Here is a 23,455-nt window from a genome sequence, read left to right as displayed (position 1 = left end):
TGCATGCCCTGTGGCCGTGCACAGTGAAGTTGGCTACAGTGCCTAGCCTGCGGCCAAGCTCCTATAAGCACCCGGCAAGGGTTAGCCATAGGGCCTGGCTAGCAGCCAGGCCCTGTGGCCAACCCCTATGAGCATGTAACTGAGTGCCGCGCATGGCCTTTGGCTGTGCACAGCAGGGTTTGGCTTCAGGACCTGGCCTGCAACTAGGCCCTGCGGCTAACCACTTATAACTACCCTGAGAAAAATTGAGAGAGAGAGAGAGAGAGCTTTTTCAGAATGATTTACTTAGAATACGATATTTCAAAACAAATTGAAAAATAATGCATTTGTCAAATAAATAGTGAGATCACCTTTCAGTATGTACCTTAAATATTTCAAGTAAAAAAAATAATAAAGTGGAAATTACCATAGTCACACCTAGACTAGAACCCTCAAACTTTAGTGTACAGGTTTGAGACCTTAACCATTAGGTCAAAAGTGACTCCTCAGAATGTTGTGTCCAGACTCAGCAATGACATTGAACCCAACGATTTTGAGTGGTAAAAAGACTTCAGTGTTACATCACTAGGAATGTTTAACAGTTAAAACACTGAAAAATAAACAGACACACTGCCATGAGATACAATGATTTGGACCTTCAGCCTACTGAGTGACAGTCCAGAAGCTTTACCTTGAGGCCAGAATTGACCATGGTCTGCTGTCTATCAAAACATAACTATAACATTCTCACCATTCATCTGATTATGGGATGGAAGAAGAAGAGAGAGAGTGACAGGACCGCGGGGTGAGCCTCAAGGTCCCTACAGTCCTATCCGGCTACCCACATCCTGAGGGAGCCATCATTGCTGCCACAAGCAGGGAGCTGCTTTAATTAGCAGCTCCCTGCTGCAGGAGCAATGTTTTCGTCTGTTTCCCTGCATGCATATTTGCTCTGCTTTCTGCCAGAAATCAGACTTTGTTTGCTTTTGCTTGGTAGTAACTATCAGCTCCCACCAAGCAAAAGCAGACAGCTGTGTCCAAGTGGTGGGCACCCAGGAACATAGCATGAAGATCTGCTACGAACTGGCCAAGAAGCTGCCTCAGAAAAGACTGAAGTTGACGCAGATCAGCACACAGGTACCAGTTGTTTTACGCTTCATGTCTGAGGGCAAGAAAAGAATCAAGCAAGAAACTGGTGCTGGTGTGTAGGGCCAGAGCGTATATGTGGCCGTGCTCATTCACTTCTGGTGAGAAATGAAGCGAACGCAGAGCCAAACAGCATCACCTAGTGGCACACAGGAGCACTCCTGTGAAATCTTAAGGATCGAGTAATTCCTGGTAAATATTTCAAAGGTGAGGAATCTGTGGTTAGATAGAATATCCACCAGAAAGAGTACTACTGTGTTACATAATTTGTTCGTCACAGCCATATTCTTGCCCAGTTCTCTATTGACAGCCACAAATAGCAATTGAAGGCCTTGTTAGCCATTAGGTACCTGGTGATTGTTTACAACGCATGGATTGGCATTTGGCTCAAAGAAAACATTGATTGCCTCTACCAACCTAAGAACTGAAGCAATAAGCATTATTAGAGGAGAAGGTTTTAAAGAGGTTCCCCTAGTATGGAAATAATTTTTGAAGAGATCTTGATTTCAGCATAATTTAGACACCACCTTTTAGTTATAAAAAGCCATGGGGTACATATTACCTGATGACTGTTGAAGATCACTGAATATCCCTTGAGAGGGAAGTGTCCACATCAGCAGATTTCTTGTTTTGGAATTTGTGATGTTCCCGTTTTGATAAGTTGAATTTTGTGACAAATCATTTGTGAGAATCTAAGTATGTGGCTAAGCATCTTACTCTTCACTGAGCCCTGAATTGGTTTGATGTAATCTGAGCAAGCAGTCTCAACTTGAGATGACTACAACAATGTGTTTAATTATCTTGATGACTAAACGATTGTGACTCTCACTTTCTTCGCCAGTTATAGACACACAAGCTGTGAAGAAGTTTCAGACATGCTGTTATTGTCCTCTTTCCTTTAAAATGCTGCTCTTCTTGTTGATGAACTGCTGCAATTTTCAGTGTGTTTTTTTTTTCCTCAAAGGACAAGCACCATTTGTTGACTTACTGATATCTAAAAGGGCTGCAGTGAATGCCACAGATTATCATGGATCAACTCCTCTGCACCTTGCTTGCCAGAAGGGATTTCAGAATGTGACAGTAAGCACATATCCAATCAAGATTGTAGTTAGTATAATGATAATTTAAAGTCAAGCACCTACTTCGAACAGTTAATATTTTTTTTCCTGAACATTTTCTTTTGGTACTTATATGAGAAAATAAATACAGAACAACTGATTCTCTACTAGTATGACTTTGACAATCATTATAAGTAATACAAAGAGTACAATAAATGCCACTAAGGTACTGAATTGATGCAGAACACATTTGTATAAAGCTAGAAAGAGTGGCCACAGTCCTTATGTTAAAAAAAAGAAGTAAATAAAAAAGTGCCACACATAACTACAATCTGATCACGTAAATATGACATAAGTAGTTATAAGTGTAAAGGATTCAAGGTAAATAATGGGAGCATGTTAATAATGCAGGTATGTACAACATTGTGGTGTTAGCAATGACCAGTAAGCACAAAATTGAGGTAGAACAAGCATACACAAGATGCCACAGGGTGAAACATGGCAGGGCAAGAGTAGTCACTGGACCAACAATCAATTGTATATTGAAGGTAAATATTAACAGAGTTGAGAATCAAATTAATAATCGGATGGCATCATTTCTCCCAATTAATTAATGGATTGTGTATCAACCTGCTCAGAATTCCCTAATCTCTTGTGGCATTTGTTTAAGACATTTTACAAGAGGAACTATAAATAAGTAGTTTTCATCTTTTGACTGATCTCGGTTTCTGGCTCTTTCCTCAATGTGTGCATTAAACAATCAAGCAAACTGAACAATTAACTTTTTTGGACATCAGAAGTCACTAACCAAGTGTCATTTATTATTCAATTCCACCAGTTATTAAATTGGTCATTCAAGCCCCACCCACGAAAAATAATCCATTCTCAAGTTAACAACAATTGATTTAGTGATGGTTCTAAAGAACCTGTGCCAAAATCTTAACATATGCCAACACTCAAACACATTTTGCAAAGCTTCTTCACAAGGATCGCGTTGCCAGCATATCAATCCACCTATCTGCAAAGTAATTGAATCTAACATTTTCCACAGTGAATGTTTTATCAAAAAAGGAAAACCATTTGAGGTACACTAGCAAAAGGAGACAACTTTAAGCACCTGGTCCATAACCCATTCCCAAAGTCATTGTTGGAGTTTGTTTCTCTTTTCTTTCCAATTAATATTTGCTTTTGACACCTTTTAAACACATACATATGTGAAACATTGGTGACATTTCATAATTTACTTCACTCATCACATGTGGGTCTAACTTATAACTATAAAGGGCAGTATTCAGTCCAATACATTTCTCCCTCTCAGATTAATGGCTTGGTCAGATTGTGAATATAAATTGTCACATAATTTGATACCACTGACATTGGTAACTTGTTTCAGTGAACACTTTCCTTGTGGGCCTGTTGAGCAGCTTATTGTTTCATGTAACTATTCTATTGGTCTTTACTGAGATTCTGCGGTTACTTTTTACAAGATGACTATGCATCTTAACATGCTCCTTGATGATCTTGTACACAGATCTTTTGAGCCATCGTCTTATTGAAACATCAAGGTCTCCTAGAGGGCAATAAAGTCCCAAGAGTAGGGGCAACCAATTACTCTTCAATCTGAACCAATTTATATTTTTCTGTATTATCTGCAGATATCCATTTCTTGAGGTGCATTGAGGTGAACATCCTACAATACTTATTAAATATTGTGAATTTTCTTCCAGTCGTAGTTTTGTCTCTCTCTACCTCAGGCAGCAGAATGATATGTCTTTAGCCTGCACTCAGAAATGTAGTAATGAGGAAATGGTATGTTATATAAAACTCCAAATCGAGCAGCATTATTACCATCATAAGTGGATGTACATATTTTGGAAACAGAAGTGTATTTATAACACAGTCACATGATTTTGATTGTTTCAGAACAACTCAACCACATCAAATGTAATAGTAACCACTCTTCCATTACATTAAAAACGTTATAAATATCTAATCCACATTCATGTCTTGAGGCAGCAAAGCCTAGGTATTTCCTACTAGGTTATTGCCACCTCAGTTCACTCTTTCATGTTTGTTCCTTATTAACAAAGATTGGTTATAGGAAAAAATCTCAGTTTTATCCGGATCAGTAATAAATATACTATTTCTTGCTGATGATTTCAGCTTAATAACCTCCAACATATGTGGAAAAAGGAGTAAGGATCACTCCTAAATATGAATGTCCTTATGAGTCATAAACATTGCATAACATGGATAAGGTTACCATTCATGTTGTTCATTTAAGTGTGTGCTACAAGAGTGCCTCAGCCTCAAGTGCAGCAGCAGTCATTTCCTCTCTTCTGTATTCGCTTGAGTCTAATAGGTAATATTCCAAGCGCATGTTTGGTTAGCGTTTCTTGCTCAGATTGAAAAGTGTCTGGTTAACCTCAGCTATGAATTGTGGTCATCAAGCCTTCTAGCTAGGCCCTTAGGGAACACTTTACAAATAATACTGATGAACAACAGGGTGATGATTAGAGGTAATTTTGGAATCTTTGTCCTATTTTTCTATGAGCACAACAATAACCTCTTGAAGACTCCTAAAACCTTTCTCACAGGCAGAAATTCTTGTATGTTGCTCTTCTAACTTTGGTGTCATTAGATCAGTTAGCATGTTGAAAAAATCAAAATAAAGGTTATGTGGCCCAGAAGATGCCCCTAATTTTAATTATGATAAGGCTTCCTTAATTTAACATTTGGTGACTAGTATCTCAAGGAACTCGGCAGACGCAATCAGTGTATTTGAAAGTGGAATATCTTCATGACAATTTAAGCTTTGTTGAACGGTAATTACTCATTAATATAGTTTCACATAAAAATCTGAAAATGTATTATAAGAAGTTACAATTTCACCCACCCTTTTCTAGTATTCAAATATGTAGCTTTAATTCTTAGAATTAGATCAACTGCCATGTTGGTGCCACATTTGTGGGAGTCAAACTTAAGTTTGTGATGCAGAACTGCATAAAAAGGTCTAACATTTTACAACTAGGGTATCCTGTTGGTTCAGACTCTACCATCTAGTGATCTGGAAGGCAGTTTATCATTGCAGTCTAATGACAGGCATACATCTCCCTCTTTGCAGCTTCAAGCAAACATTAAAGTGTTGGCCTTCTAGGCTACTTAGTCCTTAGATCTGCCTCAGTGGAGACTTGCAACTTTATTGTGGTCTGAACAGCAAGGAGGAATGTGTTATTCATGTCATGTTGATGTGGTTATTGAGCCTTTTTGTGCATTTGTCTCTAAATTTTATCTATCTGATAGAGACTTGTAGCTACAGATTCCTTACCTTTGAATTTCCTCAGGCGTCAGTCAGACAGGATCCAAAATCTTTTGCTCGAGCAGTAGCCGTGCGTGCGCCATTGAGTGACTCCATTTGATTCCGCATGACATTGTCGGTATTGTTGGCACCAGATGTGACCTTGCGGTCACCTATATAGTAGCCATGCAGGTGCAGAGACCTCAGTTCTTTTCTTTCCATGCCAGTTAGCGCAGATTCAGAGAGAGCTACCCCTCTGTCGCTTTTTGTTAGGCCTTTTTTCGACATTTGGTTGAAGTTTTTTCTTGTTGATGTGTCGGGAATGTCATCTAGGAAGGCAGGGTTTAAGCCATGTGATGCCTGTGACCACGCATGTCGATTACGGATCCTCACCCAGTCTACCTCTTGTGTCTAGAGCATGGCCCTGACTCAAAGTCATGCTCAAACTGCTGGGCCAAGGTGCCGTAAGCATTGAGGGAGCGCTCCCTAAAGCTGCTTGCCGCCCGGCAGTCGACATCGGCATGCGCAACTCCTCAGAGATCTCGGTCCCGGTCGAGAAAGAGGTCGCGGGACCACCAAGTCTGCTTCGTCACACTTGAGGCCCTCGGGACACTTGGGGAAGAGGCACAAAAAAAAAGAAGTCCAAGCAGACTTTGACTTCACCTCGTCCATCGGCCAATGCGACGGGCGGGGATCATCGGTGTTCCCTGCACGGTTCTGCGGAGCCGTTGGCCAGTCTGACTCCACATTTCCCCTGTTTTCAGGAGCCAGAGCAACACCCTCTCAAATAAAAGAATTTTACCAGGCTTTTTGCCACTTATTCGAGCATGCCAACTCCTCTGGTGCGCCTATGGCCCCCTCGGGGTCAGAGGAGGCCCCATCAGTTCTACACTGGCAGCTTCAGCCTCTGCCCCAATGGGGTCTCATGGGTCCGGAGCCGGTCCAGCGCCGGTCATATCCAGGCGACCTTCTCTAGGGCCTGTCTGGACATCAATGCTCCCAGCACCCACCGGCTGCACCAGCCACAATCAGATTCCCAACGATATGGACCCAGATCGGCATCGCACAGTGCCGATTCCGATGGCGCCCACCGGTGCCAGATCGTTGCCTGAGCCTTGTTGATCACAGCCAGGCTTGGAAGAAGATTGGGAGGGGTCACTGGACCCTTTAGAACACCAGTTAGAAAGATCTTTAGACTGGTATGGGGAACTAGAAGAGCTCAGTGGACTGGACACCTCTCCAGGTACTGGCATGCTCTCTACCCCCACTGTGGCTATGGAGGAGAGAGTTTCCTATGCAGTGGTGGTGCGTGGGGCAGCGGAGGTCCTTGACTTCTAACTGTCCAATGTGGCTGCCAAGGCAAACATCTTGGCTGAAGTGCTTCAGCGTGAGGCTTCTACTTCTGAACCCCTCCTTCCCTTTAAAGAAGCACTTATGAATGTCCTGCTGGGAACTTGGTCCAAACCCAGCACCAGGGGCTCCTGTATATAGGACAATCACCTGCTGCTCTAGTTTCCTCAGCCAACACCCCACCCCTGAGAGCTTGGTATTATAAGCCTCAACTTCCTATTTGGCATTCCCTTCCACCACCCCTTCCACCACCCACCCCCAGACAGGGAATCCAAGAGGCTGGACCATCTTGGGAAGATTATGTTTTTTTCCACCAGCCTGGCAGTCAGGTCGGTGAGCACCTTAAGCTTATTGGGCCATTTCTCACACACCATTTGTGCAATTGCTGCCTCAGGTTCCTAGGTTCCCAGAGGAGACCCGGGCCATACTCTCTTAAGCTGTAAAAGGCAGGAGGGATGCGGCAAAGTGGCCTGGATATGACTGGCTTGCTGAGCAGAGTGGCTGTGTCAACGGTGGCCTTGCGGTGCCACGCCAGGCTGAGAACGCCTTTCGAAGGGACTCACTTGCTTGGCAAGAAGGCAGACTCAGTGCTGGAGAGATTTAAGGACTCTCTGGCTGTGGCCAAGTCCTCGGGCCTCTCGGCAACCCCTCATTGACGGTCTGCCTTTCACCCCTTTCATGGATACGGAAGGGGTGTGGCACAGCCCCAGACTTATGCCAGCCACCATCCTGTGCAGCCACCCAAGACTATGCGAGAACATGGGCACAGTACCTTCAGACCAGGAGGGTCTGGAAGCCAGAAGTCATCCGCCACCCAGCCCCTGGCAGCTGCAGCCTCAAAGCCCTCCTACTTTGGTTCTGCAGGACCGTGCCTGTCAAGTTGGAGGGAAAATTCAGAATCATCTCCTCCACTGGCACTCTATTACATCTGATGCATGGGTATTGCAGATCATTCTGAAAGGCTATGCCCTGCCTTTCCAATCCTTTCCTCCCCCCATACCACCAACATTCGAACAGCTGACGGAGAATCATTTGTCTCTGCTTTGAGAGGAGTTTATGGCTCTCTTGGCCAAGGGAGCCATAGAAAGGGTTCTGATATCAGAAGTAGGCAGTGGCTGTTATTCCTGGTACTTTCCGATACCCAAAAAGAACAAGGGTCTTCACCCTATTCTAGACTTATTGTCCGTAAATGTCTTCCTCAAGAAGAAGTTCAAGATGCTCATGTTGGCTCCAACCTTGTCTGCCCTAGACCTAGAAGACTGGTTGGTAGCGCTGGAGTTACAGGATGCTTATTTTCAAATTCTCATCCTGCTGGTCCATAGGCATTACCTGCGATTCAAGGTTGGCCACGAACACTTTCAGTTCACTGTGCTGCCATTTGGCCTTTCCAGTGACCCTTGGGTGTTCACCAAGGTGATGAAGGTGGTCACAGTTTATCTTCGCAAGTCAGGGGTTTCAGTCTTACCATACCTCGACAACTGGCTGTAGAAGACGAGCTCACCCCAGGCAGTTGTCTTCCATCTCCAGAGTATGGCAATCCTTTTGATTTTGCTGGGGTACTCGCCCTCAGACACTCTTTGAAAGGAGCTGTTCTGGACACAGTGCACTTTCAGGCTTATCCTCCAGAGCAGTGAGTCCAGGATAGTCAGGCTATGATACCGATGTTTTAGCCTCTATCCTGGGTTTTGATTAGACTGACTCTGAGGCTGCCCGGCCTCATGGCCTCCTGCATCTTGCTTGGGAAATCATGCCAGGTGGCATATGCAGGCTGTTCAGTGGGACCTGAAGTTCCAGTGTATGCAGCATCAGGGAAATCTCTCTGACATGGTCCAAATTTTGGAAGGACCTGCAAAAGACCTGCAGTGGTGGATTATAAACCGCGATTGGGTCAGAGGCAGACTCCTTTCCCTTCCCTAACTAGACCTCACAGTAGTGACAGATGCATCTCTTGTGTGATAAGGCGGCCATCTGGGAGAGGTGGAGTTCAGAGGCCTCTTGTCTCTGGCAGAATCGAGGCTCCACATCAACCTGTTTGAGCTTTAGGCGATCCATCTGGCATTGAAGGCATTCCTTCCTTCTGTCAAGGACAAGTTAGTGCAGGTGTTCAGACAATACCACAGCCATGTGGTACTACAATAAGCAGGACGGATGGAGTTGTGGGCCCTTTGTCTGGAGGCTCTTCACCTCTGAACAAGGCTGGAATAGCAGCCAGGGTGGACAAACACAGCCGTTGATGCCTCGCAGATCGTGAGTTGTATCTCAGTCTGGAGGTGGTGCCAAGGTTTCTTTCAGCAGCAGGGAGAGTCTTGGTTAGATCTATTTGCCTCCGAAGGGAAAGCGCAATGTCTAAAGTATTGCACATTGGAATTTCCAAGACGACAATCGCTTGGTGATCCTTTTCGTTGCAAGTGGAGTTCAGGCCTCCTGTAGTCCTTTCTGCCCATACCACTGCTGCCCAGAGTTCTCAAGAAGATCAAAAATGACCGGGCCCAAGTAATCCTTGTGGTTCTGGACTGGACACCGAGAGGCTGGTGTTCTGAGCTTCTGAAGTTGAGCATCGATCCTCCAATCAGGCTGCCCCTTCGGGAGGATCTTCTGTTGCAGCAGTAGGGGAGGGTTCTCCACCCAAACCTATCAACTCTGTGCCTTCATTCGTGGAGACTGAGTGGCAACAAATGACAGCCTTCAGCCTTCCTGACAAAGTCTGTAATGTTATTTTACCAGCCAAGCGTTCCTCCTCAATTGGTAAAGATTTTAAAATATTGTACAGAGAAGTCTGTGGATCCTATTTCTGCTTCTCTCTATGCTGTTCTTTTTTTCATTCTATCTCTTGCCCAGCAGGGACCTGCTCTGGGCACTCTTAAGAGCTATCTGTCTGCTCTATCTACGTTTCTGCAGCTACCTTAAAAGCCCTCTTTATTTAAGTCCCATATTGTAAATAGGTTTCTCCTGGACAGTTCGGTCCCACAGGACATTTTAGTCTAGGAAAATGTGTCCGCAGTCGGACGCCAGGAGGATATGGCTTGGGTATCTATTCAAAGGTAGAGAATCTGCAGCTAGAAGTCTCTATCAGATGAACAAGTTACTTACCTTCATAATGCATTATCTGGTAGAGACTCTATCTAGCTGCAGATTCCTTACACCCACCCATGCCTTCCCACTTTGCGGACTCATTTGCTAGAGTCAGGGTGGTCCCCTTCAGAGCCCTAGTTTAGACACACATGAGTCAGTTCTTTTAATGGCTCTGTGCTCCTGGCCTGGAATGTCGTGATTAAAGTAACCGACGTCCTCACACCTGGGTTGCGCCTATATAGGTGACCGCAACATCACATTGAGCGCCGACAATGCCACGTGGAACCGATCTGAGTCATCCGACGGCACTTGCAGGGGTATTGCTTGAGCAAACGTTTCCAGATCCAGTCTGACACCTGGGGAAAATGCAAAGGTAAGGAATCAGCAGCTTGATGGGAGTCTCTACCAGATATGAGTTACCAAAGGTACGTAACTTGTTCATTAAATGTAAAACCAGTGTCATTTTGAAGTTCAAAGGTAATTAAAGATTTGTAGATTTATTTTTAGCACACTGCTGTTGGATTTATCCTTGTTAATGTATCAAGCTTGACACCCACACAGGATTGCTTGTGACCGAAGCAATTTTCGGTGGGGTTTTACCTTCTGTAGCAAAAGAAGAAAATGGCTAACTTGAATGCAACAGTGTTTTTACTATGTAAAAAGAAAGAACCAGTGAGTGTAAATTTTGTGTAAACTACCTCTGAAATGTGGGTTACATAAAAAGAGTGCAAATCGATTATGATTTGTGGTTTGTGATCAGATTTCTCAAAATAACCTTCAGTGATACAGTGTGTACTGATAGTACTTAATTTTTTATATTTATATTTTCAAGTAAAACCCTATCCAACAGTAAAGAACTTAGTTCCACACTCAACTTGACATTGTCTCTGCTGTTCTTAATTCTGATTGCAAATTAAAAATGACTTTCTATCACCTGAGACCGATCATACAATTTTGTGATAGTTTAAGTACACTTCTCCATAATACGTCAACATTTCAGTTTTGTAATGCACTCTTCTGTCCCATACTGTTGTATCCCAAAGACCCTTCATGTGCTTTACGGTAGCCACATAACATTATCATAGCACAGCTGGGTAGCAGTTCTCCTGCATTCAAAGGTGGGATGAAAAATAAACCTTGGTAGTATTGGAATGACTAGTCTTGAGGTTTCTTATATTTAAAATGTGTGATTTAACCAGTGGTGCTTATTTTCAGAATCAGTGACGCTTTTATTAAATGAAATTTTTTGTGTTTTTATTTTTGTCTTCAGAAATCACTTCTGTTTTCCAGGTTCATATTATACAAATGAAAAAGAAATCAGGATTATGGATCAAAAAGGGGCTAACATTTGTTAATATGTGTGTTTCACATACAATTATACTTCTAGAAATATGAAAGGGTTTTAGGAGGGATGAGGATGTTTATTATTCTAAATATAAGATTGAGGAATGTGAGGGAGAACCATATTTTCAAGCATTTAAACATGGATTTTCTGTGGCTTTTGGTTTCCTAGGTCTATGGTAACTATTAAAGGCAAAGGTAATTTTATGTTATGAAAAGGTATGTTTGTGGAGTTGTATCAGGTGTAACATGGGTTAAAGTTTTATTACTTTATAAATACAAGCAACACCATACATGTGTAACATTATTTTTGTTTTCAAAGCTTCTCCTTTTGCACTATAAAGCCAGCACAGATATTCAAGATAATAATGGGAACACACCACTTCATTTAGCCTGCACATATGGCCATGAAGATGTGAGTAACTATTGTTGCCTTCTAACTGGGTATTATTATTTTTTATTTATGTAGTTAAGCATTTTTGTTTATTTTCCTTTACAAAGTCGTGTTCTAAAACTGTCCTCTTAATGACATGAAAATTGTGTGGGTTTGCAAGCATACTATATGAATTTGAATTCTGTGTAACCTGCTCAGGTTGAAAGCAGCAAATATTGTTGTCAATAATACTGTTTGCATCACTTGTGGTTAATGAGTGCCAAAGAACATTGAATTGGTTCCAAAGGCAAGATGGCTAATGGATGCTGTCTCTGGTGTCTTACGTGATACGTGTGGGGATCCGAGGTCATTAAAGATTGAGAATTCCTTAAATGTATGCATTTACATGCCCGCCCTTTAAATTTCCCACCTATAAATGCTCAACTTTCTGGTAAAAAGTAATGTAATGGTTCTTTTACTTACAGACCGTAGCAAAGGATATGCAGTATTTAATCAATAAGCTGTTTGAAATTAGGATTAGTGCCTACAAAAATCTTATGTTGTGAAAAAATCTACTTGTCCAAATAGAATGCTGTTAGTGAGTTGACAAATTATGGCAGTGTTTTAGCCCTTGCGGTTAATTCCTTCCTACTATGCCCTCCCATTCTACGTACAGCTAGTGTGTATGTCAGATGTAGTCATTGTGGATGTTAACCACACATCCATGTTTGCCAAGTACATACACTGTACTCGTTTTTAAATATTGCCTTTCTTTTGCATTGGGAATGAACATCTTCTAGCACAGAGTTTCTTCTGCACTAATTTCTATAGAGTATCTACTGCTGGCCTCAGTGACCTGATTCTGCAGCTGTATAAATTGTCTCTATGCTTACGAGTCTCATCTGTACAGCTGTGAGTGGTGTCTGTTCCACATCTGCACCAGATTGCTTGGTGAAGGACATGTATGTTCTTCTTTCTATTTTTCGTAGTCTGTGTTGAGTAGGATCTGGAAATCTGAAATGATGATCCCCCCTTGTGAGCTGTTGTAAATCTTAGTTAGTGGAGATCAACATCTTTGGAAACTAAAGGCAGGTATGCTCACATACTGCTAGAGTCTTAACTCGGTTTGAGGTCCTGCAACACATGTCATAATGTTTGCAAGAGATCATCCTTCTGGCTGGTACTTGTCTGGAGGAGCAGTGTGCAGACTGGAAATCGCAGGGACGTTGCTGGCACTTGTGCTGGGCGTGTCTCTTTCTTTGTCTGATTACAAGAGGTGTTGTCCCTGTCTGTCTGAAAAGGCTGAGCATCAGAGCAGTTACTTACTTTGTATACTCTGCCCTTTCTTGGTAAGGGGGAGGGAACAAGCTGCACTTCAGGCTGCAGTATCAAATTAAGGTTTAAAACACTAACCTTCTGATGGTTAATTCTACATGCATGTTCTTCACTGCAAAGCTACCCTAGGCACCTGACTGGATCCTGAAAAACTTTAAAGATCAAGTCACCAGTAGAGGGCACCAGAATCTGTTGAAGCCAAAAGTGATAACAGCGTCACTGAGCCCATAAAGCACCTTTCTCCTGGAGCAGTGACGCCCATTCCTTTTTTCCTCACCTTTGACGCCTATCCAGAGCTTTGCTCTCTCAGAGGAGTTTCCTCACAAAAAAATATTTTGAAGCAGTACCATTTCACCCCTTACCCCCAACCATCCTCCCCCTCTCCCACCTCCCCACAGGAAATTAGGATTCAACCCTGCAGGGTTTGTGAGGGACAGTTTGTCTTTGGTGCCTGGGGTCAGACCATGCCTCCTTGGCCTACTTTTCATGCCTCAGCATGCACCCCAAGGCCATAATAGAGTAGAGGCTAAGCTCTTCATGGCCAGGCTAGAGAAAACCATCAATGCTGCAAAACGATCAAGGCATCACTTGATGTCCCCATCCTCCTCATCGATGGACAAGAAAAAGAAGGATGAGAAGCCGAAGAAACACTCTAAAGGTATGTCTCTGTGTTGGTGTCAGTCTCCCACATGACATTCATACTCTGAGCAAGAGTTAGTTGACTTGACTCTGGCGTTTCCCCCCCCAGCCCTGCTCTGCCACTGGACTTGGCTATGGCCTCTCCTCCAAAACTTCTGGAAACTTTGGTGCCAGTGCATCCGACACCCCAGGCTCCAAATTCAGCGCCACCCTTCCCCAAGTTTACAATCCCGGGGTTGGACCTTAAGGTGTTCCTTAACACCATGTATTATATCTTTTTGAAGGCTTTGATGCCTTCAGGGCTTGACAGCCCCTTACTGCCTTCCAATGTGCATGCATCTGACGCCCTTCTATGCCACTCCAATGGATCCAGTGCCAACACGACACTGTTTTGAATTGTTTTTCAGATACACAGCACCTCAGCAGCCGATGCCATGGATTACACCACCACCTCCACTACATCCCACCTCGGGTGACAGCTGCAGCATCGCAGATGCAAGAGCCGATTGTCATCCCTCATATCAAATCCCGTAAGAATGCCTTTTGTCTTTTGGAGGAGGAGGACTATAGAAACAGTCTCCATGATGTTTTTCGGATGGACTCTGACCCTGTTGGTCTTAAGTCATATAAAGACCCTGGAAATTATTCTTTTGAATTTCAAGGAATATCTGCCGTCAGTGGCATAGACATATCTCATGAGCTAGCTATGGACTTCCCCACTGGTACACCAACGCCTGAAGTGGTTTTGCAACTTGCCACCAAAGAAACCAAGACCAAAGTTCTCAGAGAAGTCCTTCTGCCCTCCTCTTCAATGTTAAAACCCCTTCTTCCCTTTAATGAGACCGTTATTCCACTCCAACAGTCCACCGGCTTGTAGGTCGCTGCTATTGTCCAGCTCCAGGTGTCACAACGTTCCTGTCGGCCCATCCCTCACTGGTGAGCAGTGTCGTTCAAGCCTCTTCTTCCAGGGGCCCATCCAGACATGCTTTTCCAACACTTCCTCTGATAGAGAATCAAAATGGCTTGAGGCCTGGGGCAAAAAGTATTTTTACGCAGTTAGTATGGCCCTTAATGCTAACTGCCTTCTAAGCATATACAATCATGCCTTTTGAGATATGGCATAGATGAGCTTACCTCACGTTCTGGATGACATGGAAAACCATTTTCCATGGGGAACTTTATCACCGTGAGCAGATATGCTTAGCTCCTCACATCACACTCCAGGCAAATCTTATGGACTTTCCTTTGGGCTGTGACATTTTGGTGATAAAAGCATTTTAAAACTTTCAAGGCAACTGCACTGTCTCTTCGTCTGCAGCTCTGGCCTCCGACCAAAGTCTACCACCAGTTTTGAGGCTTTTGGGGGGATTTTTTTTTTTTGTTTAAGACAAAATAAGCTGCAACCGCCCATTCCTATTGTCTGGCAATACAGAGGTAGAAGACGGGTAAAGGACCATGGATCTTCCTTGCTATCCTCCTTCTTCTTCCTCCTTTTTTCCCGCACCGCCAGTAAAGCAGGTCTAGATTGTTTCCCCAAGTTCATCTGGAGCCTGTGGGAGGGCGAGTGTCTCATTTTCTTCCACCCACAGGGTTCCTTCAAATCATATAAAGGGACTACACCCTTCCCTTTCTTCAGGCTCCACCCCATCCCCCCTCTCTCTTATCCACCCTCAGACCACCTAGCCATACTGCAGTTCTTCTCTGGAAAGGGACACTAAAGTTAGTGCCAGAGCAGGAGAGGGGCCAGTGATGTAACGCTTATTACTTCCTCATGCCCAAGAAGCGTAGTGGTCTTTGTTCCATCCTGGACCTCATGGATCTGAACTTCTTCCTGAAAAATGTAAAGTTTAAGATGCTGACCCTATCTCAGGTTCTAATGGCATTGGAGCTGAAGGACTGGATATTGTTACTCAGCCAGCAGGATATGTATTTCTACATCCCTATCCTGTGGTCAAACCGGAAGTACTTGTGATTTGTGGTGGGCTCTACGCAATACCTATTTTACAGAACTTCCCTTTGGCCTAATATCATCACCTTGTGTCTTCACAAGGGTGATGGCAGCGGTTGCAGCCTTTCTAAGAAGGTGGGCATCCCAATTTTCCTGTATCTGGGTCACTGCCTCATCAAAGCTAGGTCGTCTGAGCTGATGTCATGCCATCTGTAGTCAACAGCATATCTGTTGTACAACCTGTGTTTTTCCATCAACAAGCCCAAACTCACCTGTGGCCCTCCCAATGACTCTAGTTGATAGGGTCATTACTGGACACCACTCTTCATCACACCTTTCCTCCACCTCAGAGGATAACTGATACCCAGGAAATGGCCCCATCCTTTCACAAAGGCTCAGGAGTCGCAGTCCTGAGAGTCATCAGACTCCTAGCACTGCTGGCTTCGTACATTCTCATAGGCATAAATGTTGACACATGAAGGCCATGCAGTGGTACCTTTGTAGTCAGTGGCTCCAGCGCAGGGAAGACCGGTAGGTTTCCATTGTAATCTCCCCCATGGCTGTGGTGGAAGTGGCTTGGTGAGGGAACGAGGCAGACCAGAGCTGCAAAATGGCCTTCACCCTGCCTCCAACCATGACTGCGGTAGTGACAGATGCTTCCACCCTACACTGGAAAGCCTATCTTACATCAACCTGCTGGAACTGCATTCCCTTATCAGAAGGTCGGACATCCCAATTTTCCTGTATCTGGGTGACTGTCCAAGCAAAGCTAGTTCGCCACGTCTGGTATCACACCATCTGCACAGCACAGCATATCTACACATAAGGACTCTTTCATGACAAATCATTCTCTGCATGAAGATCTGCTATGCCTTAGCCAAGAAAGGACTTCCAGGACAGATCAGGGCTAAATCCATCACTTCTGCCCTTGTCAGGAGGGTTGCTCTTACAGAAATCTGCAAGGTGGTGACGTGGTTGTCCTTGCACACCTTTGCCAAGCACTACTTTCTGGGCTCCGAGGCGCGCAGGGATGAACACTTTGACTGGCCCATTCTGCAAGATTTACTTGTCTAACCATCCATCAACCCTCCTCTGAGGTGAGGATTTGCTTTGAAATCTGCTCTACAGGTCAGGAATCTGCAGGTAGAAGTATCCATCAGACAAAAAAAATACTTATCTCTGGTAACAACCTCTCTGGTGGATAATCTAGCTGCAGATTTTTCACTGAACCGCCCACCTCCCCCATTTGATGGATGAGTTCTAGGGAAAGTTAATAAGATTCAAAATTATACATTTTTTGGTACTGCACTACGAGTTTGATCTTGATTTGTACTTTTACCTTGAAAGCTTGGAAAAAATGGATGGAAACTGATCTTATGTCAGGGCTGGTGCTTTATGGTCTCTGTGTGCTGCCTGACATCACTTACACGTCGACTGAGCCCGGCGCCCTTTACCAGCGATTTGAGAGCTTTGAGGTTTTTCTGGATCCAGTCTGGTGCCTGGGATAGTTCTACAAGTGAGGAATCTGCAGGTAGATGGAGTATGCACCAGCAAGATCAGTACTTGAGGCCAGTAACTTTTACAATGTGCTCCGTGCCTGTAACCCCTCATTCACCTCCATGCAACTTGCGTGGAACCCACTGGCTTGCCATGCTAGTGCCATGGTGGTGGATCTGACAGTTTCACTATTTAAAAGGGAAGTATATTTTCTCTTTCATTACTATTGTTTACAGACTGTGTGAGAACGTACATATATTTGTGCATATTTCCATTGTATGTTTGCTTGTAACCCAGGAATTTCGATCTCTGCTGTTGCCTGGACATTCCATGTGCCCTTTTAAAGTGATATGTCCTTGTCTTTACATGCTTGTTCTACTACTGTAGGCCTGGCCTGACTCCAACCTAAAAGTCTAGGATGTTACAGAGAACTTAGGAACTGCCAAATATGCATAAGCAACATCGGTTAAGACCAGAGTAACCAAATTGGACATCCTGCTTTCTGGCAGAGAGAGCTGTTTCATGAAAGCACTTAATTCAGACCTACAGTTTAAAAGAGCATATCATTCGTTTGAAAGGCTGTACTGACATTTTACAGTTAAAGTGCCATCTGCCATCTTTCAGATGAGATATGGAAAGTTTTACACCTGAACTAGCCAAATTACATTCAAGAAAGACACACCTTTTGCTGTACATTACGAACAACCCACAAGTTTGGCTAAATAAATATGTATCACTGCACACCCTAATGACTGAGTCCAGGCAACCTGTCAGCTTAGCACCTTAAAGGAAGCCAGCACAATCTTCAGGAGATGAGTGTAACCCAGCAGCTTTTAAGATTGGGTTAATTCCATACTTTATGTAGACATTTCTATATGAGACATTTGGGGCAGTGCCAGCGGAAGATGCTGGAATTGTTTTTTATTGTGCTGTGCTGAATTGGCGAGCAGTGGGTGGTGTTGGAAGCCCGACATGTGTTCCATTGCCATAAGGATATCCTCAACCATTTTTAAAAATTTATCTCCACAGGGTGTTGTTTGATATTGGTTCCACTAAGCACACTCGCAGACTAGCAACTACATCATTCTCTAGTTGAGATGGGAGCACAGAGTGAGAAGTTATTTGGAATTGAACTAGGATCACATACTGTTGCTTTTTTTAGTGTCCCTTTAAAAAACATGCTTCACCCACTGACGCTTAACTGATATCTTGGATCTACAAGAAGGAAGGTTTTGTGTCAGCTGCCTTAGGCATGGTGGGGTGGGGTGCTGTAGTTGGTTGGATTGTATCCTTCTTACTTGATTGTCAATTTCAGTACTAAATGCAAAACTCAGAATATCAGTTTGGTGACATAGGTCTGCAGGGATTGTTGGACCTACTTATTCTGGAAAGATAGCCTGCTATGTAAACATATCCTACTACTTGGATACTGAGTAAAATCCTCACCTCGTGCTCACTACTCATCCCACTGTCATGAAGACCTCTTATTGACCAGAGGTCAAAATTCCGCTGACTGAAGAAGTACATAGGATTAGCCCATTGACCCCCCTCAAGACCAGCAATAGTTCAAGGAGTCAAGTCAGAAGTGTTTTTATTGTGTATGCACTTTTTTCACCTTTAATTCACATTTGCACTTTCTTCACATGTGTGTGCACTTGATCACTCAGAAGTATTGCATTTTTCTAAAAGATTAAAATAAATTGTTGCATTGTTTATAGATATGGTTTGGTTTTGGATACATTTTTGTTTGATCTCTATCAAATTTTTGAATGACTTGTATGAGTAAATATTGTCTTGTCTTTTGATTGGACCTTTATGTGAAAAGCTGCTACATCCACATCAATAATTTAGGAAAAGAATCTTAATTGAGTCTGCAGTGAACCAATGGAAATATTATTTACTGACCCAGGTTCCTGGTTTAACAGGACTTTCCCTTGGTTTTTTCTATATAATTTTAGAAAGTTGCCAGTTTTCTGTTGAACTCAAATGTGCATTTGATTGTGGGGCAGGGTGATATTCTCATGAGGAGGATGTCCTTGGGGGAGGTTGTACTCTGCATCCCTGAACATCAAAGGGGTAGCCTCAGGGTTTGCTCCACCCCTTTGTAACTTCTAAGGGCTGCTTGCTCTGCCACCAACAAATTCAGTTCACACCTGAGCCCGCCTGCCCTTTGTTACCTTACACAGTTTGGAGCCAAACCAAGGAACCGGGGAAGGTTAGACAAAGGGGGCATCATCCATCCACAGGCTGGCAATGAGTATAAAAGTGGCACTTTCAGAAATATTTCATCATAACACTCCTGGCCCTGTGGAAGATACAGAAGAAGGATTGCCCTGCTGCCTGAAGAAGGCTGTGTCTGCCTATCTTGAATCCACACTCCCCAGAAGTGACTGGAAATGGTCGGTCGGCTGACCTCCTGTTTGAGCTACAAGGACTCAGCAAGCTTCTGGAGGCCTTCGTACAACGGACCCCCAACTGGATCTGCGTAAGCCCTGTTGCTGGCCTCTGCTGGTGTGAGTTCTGATCTTGTAGTTTTCTTGAGTGAGTTTTTCCTTAATTAAGGAGGTCTTGATAGGTTCAATTACATCTCATGTCCGAATTATTACCTAGAACACACCTCACTCAAATATTGCTCAGTGGGTAGTGGACTGGGTGCAGTACAATTGTGTTTATGATTCTGGTTGGCACATTGGCTAAGTCCTTAGAGCCAGGGTGTGTAGAAAACCGACTTTTGTGTGTCTAGAGAACTCTAGCAAACGTATCATTATATTTTCCTGTCATTGTCTCATTTCCCCTATAAAACTCTTTTCTTTATCTTTTCTCTATTACATCAACTGTCTATCTCTAGTCTTACATCTTTAATCTACGATTTATTTCTCCCTTACACATTCTCATCCACTGGAGATCAGTGCTGTGGTGTAGTATTCATGGCAGGCCCTGGGTGGACAAAAGTGTGGTTTAGGTAATTATCTGTATTTTCTAGAGATTTAAATTAAAAAGAGAGGCAGTTTATCTCTTAATTATGAATGCAATACACAGGCAACCTTTAAGAGCACAAGAAGCAATGTTTTCTTCATTTAGCAGACAAACTTCCTGACTAGCTACCTTTTCAATTTGTCTCATATCTCTTTCCATCACATCCACTATCCCCACTTCTCTCGCCAGGAAACTGAACTGACTCCACCAGCAAAAGCAATACCTTGGATGAGGAAAGCACTCTTCTTGCTGAAACATGAGTACAGGATCACAAGTACAGCAGCTGATCAAAGTCTTGTACTTGAGCCAATACACTTGGCTGCTAAAGCCGTAGGACATTCTAGAAACTTGGATCATTTCACAGCAAGCAGATTGTGTCAGATTATGCCATCAGTCTACTTCTATATTGTCATTGGTGGTTAGGGTCTCTGAAGGCTGAGTACCAGACCAGTGGTAACTTTGGAACTGCCTTTCATCCCACCTTTGTTATGTTTCAGACTGAGGTGGTGTGGTATTTTTTGTTTACACACTTAGCTAGTGACATGATGATAAAGGGTATATTTAGGAATCTTTGATTCCAGCCTTTTATCATCTTAAGACTGTGCGAAGGATGGTGGAAATCTGACCCCACATCAACTGTGACAGAAGAATAAAGGATGACATAAAAGGCATTTCTGAACCATGGTTCCTCCTACAGTCTCATACAGGACTGAAAAGCTCTGTGCTCAAAAGGATTTTAAAGCACTGTTTGCCCTGATGTCTTTCATTGGGGATCAGTGGGGACAAACAAGATTTGTTCATATCTCTGCCCAAACATGCACAGTGGAGGTAGATCAGCACTAGCGTATGGGTTCTCATTAAACAATTCTCTTTTAGGCTTGTACAAGCCTCTGTACTTTTTAATGGTGATGAAAGACTGAGAAGCATAGGTGGCCTAGCCCTAATACCCTCATTAAGGAACTGCCTCTGGCCAACATTTGTGAATTCCATGTTTTAAACCCAGGCCCTTCACTCCACACTACAGTTCCTTTTTGTGGCACTGTTCTTTGGACAGAGCAAGAGATATACACTTTTACGACATATCTAGTGGACATGGCTATGTTTGAGCAATGGTTTTTATCGTATCTAACATTGATGGTACACTTCTGTTGGAGCCTGTGAGATTGAGTTTAAAAGATTAAGTATGTTTTGCAGTTGGATGTGGATGGCATTTCTCTTTCTTTTCTTCTAGTGTGTGAAGGCGTTAGTCTATTATGACGTACACTCCTGTAGACTTGATATTGGAAATGAAAAAGGGGACACCCCTCTCCATATAGCTGCGAGATGGGGTTATCAAGGAATTATTGAAGTACTGTTACAGAACAAAGCAAGTACAGATATAAAAAATCGGATGAAGGAGACTCCCATGCAATGTGCTTTAAATCCCAAGGTATGCTTCATTTTTCTGAATTAGATATTCTGTTTCCACTGTGGTATCTGTTTAATTAGGTGTTCCATGCATATGTCTAGGAGGGTTCAGTCTTGAGAACAGCTAATTTTATGTAGTCCAAGGTGTACAAAGATAGCAGAAGAAAAAAGTATTTGTCTCATAGCTGCAGTCTAGGAATTAAGTGCCCATAATGTATGGACTGGGAAGTAGATTCATTTTTATTAATATTTATACGGATGTGCTGAAGATCTTGCTTGGGTGCATCCCTTCGAAAATCTACTTGTGTTAAATGAAAAGCTCAAGGAGGGTTGTATGTCGGAACAATGCAGGCATTTCCCACACCTGCCCTAACAATGCGTCCCGAACCACGAATGCATTTCTACAACGCATTCCTTTACCACGCAAGTCATTACAGTGACTTGCCTTCGGGAAAGCGCTAGACTTTGGAATAGTATAATTTACTATTCCAACTCCAGTCTGTGCCACAGTAGGGAAAGTGTTGAACTTAAAGTCCAACATCAGTCTAACAACGCTTTCCCTAAGGCAAGTCGTTGTAATGACTTGTGTGGTTAAGGAAAGCATTGTAAAGACGCATTCGTGGTTCGGCCCTCGTTGTAAATGCACAGTGTGGTTCGAGCCGCGTTGTTAAGGCTGTTTCGCCTCGAGGATATGCTCAAAATAATTCTTTGCATCCCTTTTTGAATAAACAACTGTACTTGGAAACATATTCCATTTTTGCCACATTATTTTAAATGTTTTGTTACTTTTAGAAGCAGTTAACAGTATTGTATTAATGCAGCCTTAAATGATTATTTGAATGTTTTCACATCACCTGTGCGGGATGTCTGTTGAAAGCTTAAACAAGCAATGATCAAACTTTGTTTTGTTAATTATATTTAGGTGTAGGATACCTTGTTTTTTTTATAAGTTGTCATCCCTTCTTCCTTTCCACCCATGATACAACTTTCTCTTCTTCACAACTTAATTTCCCTGCCTTTCGATCAAGCAGCCCACTAGAACTGAACATCCCACTAGAGTAACGCTTCACTGTATATTCTCAGAGAGAATGTAGGGACTTCCCAGCTGCTGGGAAACATTCACAACAATGACACACTAGTAGGAAACTACTAGGTCTTTCTTTTTCTAAGACAAACTTCATGGTAGTGGTTTCCAAAGTAATTGCATCGCTCCTCACGATGTAAGAATGTTTGTTGTTTCTATTGGCACAGTGACATTTGCTTTTGAGCGAAGAGTTTTTATTGTGGATCAGCACGTTGTAGCGTACAGTATAAACCTCATATTTCTACAGGCATTCAGCTGGAAAAAGCTTTGCCATGTATGGATGCCTGGGATTCTTTCATAATGTATTTCAGCCATTCTGTCCCTAGTCAGACCTGGGTGTATTCATTTGTTTTATTCAGTGAGGAAACATGCCTTAATTATGCTTATTCTATGTGGCATCAGTCAATGGTTTTACTTAGATCTTTTCACTTGCATGCATATTTCACAAACTGAAAGCCCCAAAAGTTTGCCTGATTTGCTCTCTCAACACTACTGAGCATATTTACTGTTATATAATTTATAAAGTTCACTTCCTTTAAAATGCTTTAGCATATATTCTTAAAAGGAAACATTTAACTTTGCTTGCTCTCAGTGAGATCAGTACAAATTGTAAACAGTTGCAAAATGACGATTCAGTTCCCTGCGAAAGAGTAAATATTTTGTGATAGGTTACACATTATTATATCAGAGCTACATTTTGCCAACACCAAGGCAAATGTTGATGAATAAAACATTTATGATGAATTCTAAATACCTAAATTGCGATCCTGTTAATGTTTTCCGAACAGCACCAGGACACAAAGTCTTGTGTATAGTTTTTCTCCTACAAATTGATTGCTCACTTATGTAAAATCAGTCAAAGAAGTGAGTGTTCTGGCTCATTGGCTGCCCTACTACTATTATTATTAAAAGGCTGCTGTGTACAGAAATGTATTATAACATACCTTCTCAT

At 42.9% G+C, this 23,455-nt stretch overlaps 1 protein-coding gene across 2 annotated transcripts in view; it reads left to right on the top strand.

The window, feature by feature from the left end:
- ANKRD27 (ankyrin repeat domain 27) overlaps positions 1-23,455 on the top strand; it is a 494,829-nt gene that overhangs the window by 293,143 nt on the left and 178,231 nt on the right. For both annotated transcript variants that reach the window (XM_069217700.1, XM_069217699.1), the window contains 3 exons: positions 2,090-2,205; positions 11,567-11,659; positions 21,244-21,441. In XM_069217700.1, coding sequence (XP_069073801.1) covers positions 2,090-2,205; positions 11,567-11,659; positions 21,244-21,441 — 407 coding nt within the window. The remainder of the gene's footprint in view (positions 1-2,089; positions 2,206-11,566; positions 11,660-21,243; positions 21,442-23,455) is intronic.

This window comes from Pleurodeles waltl, chromosome 12 (genome assembly GCF_031143425.1).
Source record: "Pleurodeles waltl isolate 20211129_DDA chromosome 12, aPleWal1.hap1.20221129, whole genome shotgun sequence".
In the NCBI taxonomy this organism is placed as follows: Eukaryota; Metazoa; Chordata; class Amphibia; order Caudata; family Salamandridae; genus Pleurodeles; species Pleurodeles waltl.
The sequence above is the reverse complement of the archived record's forward strand: the minus strand, read 5'-3'. Positions and strand labels throughout refer to the sequence as shown.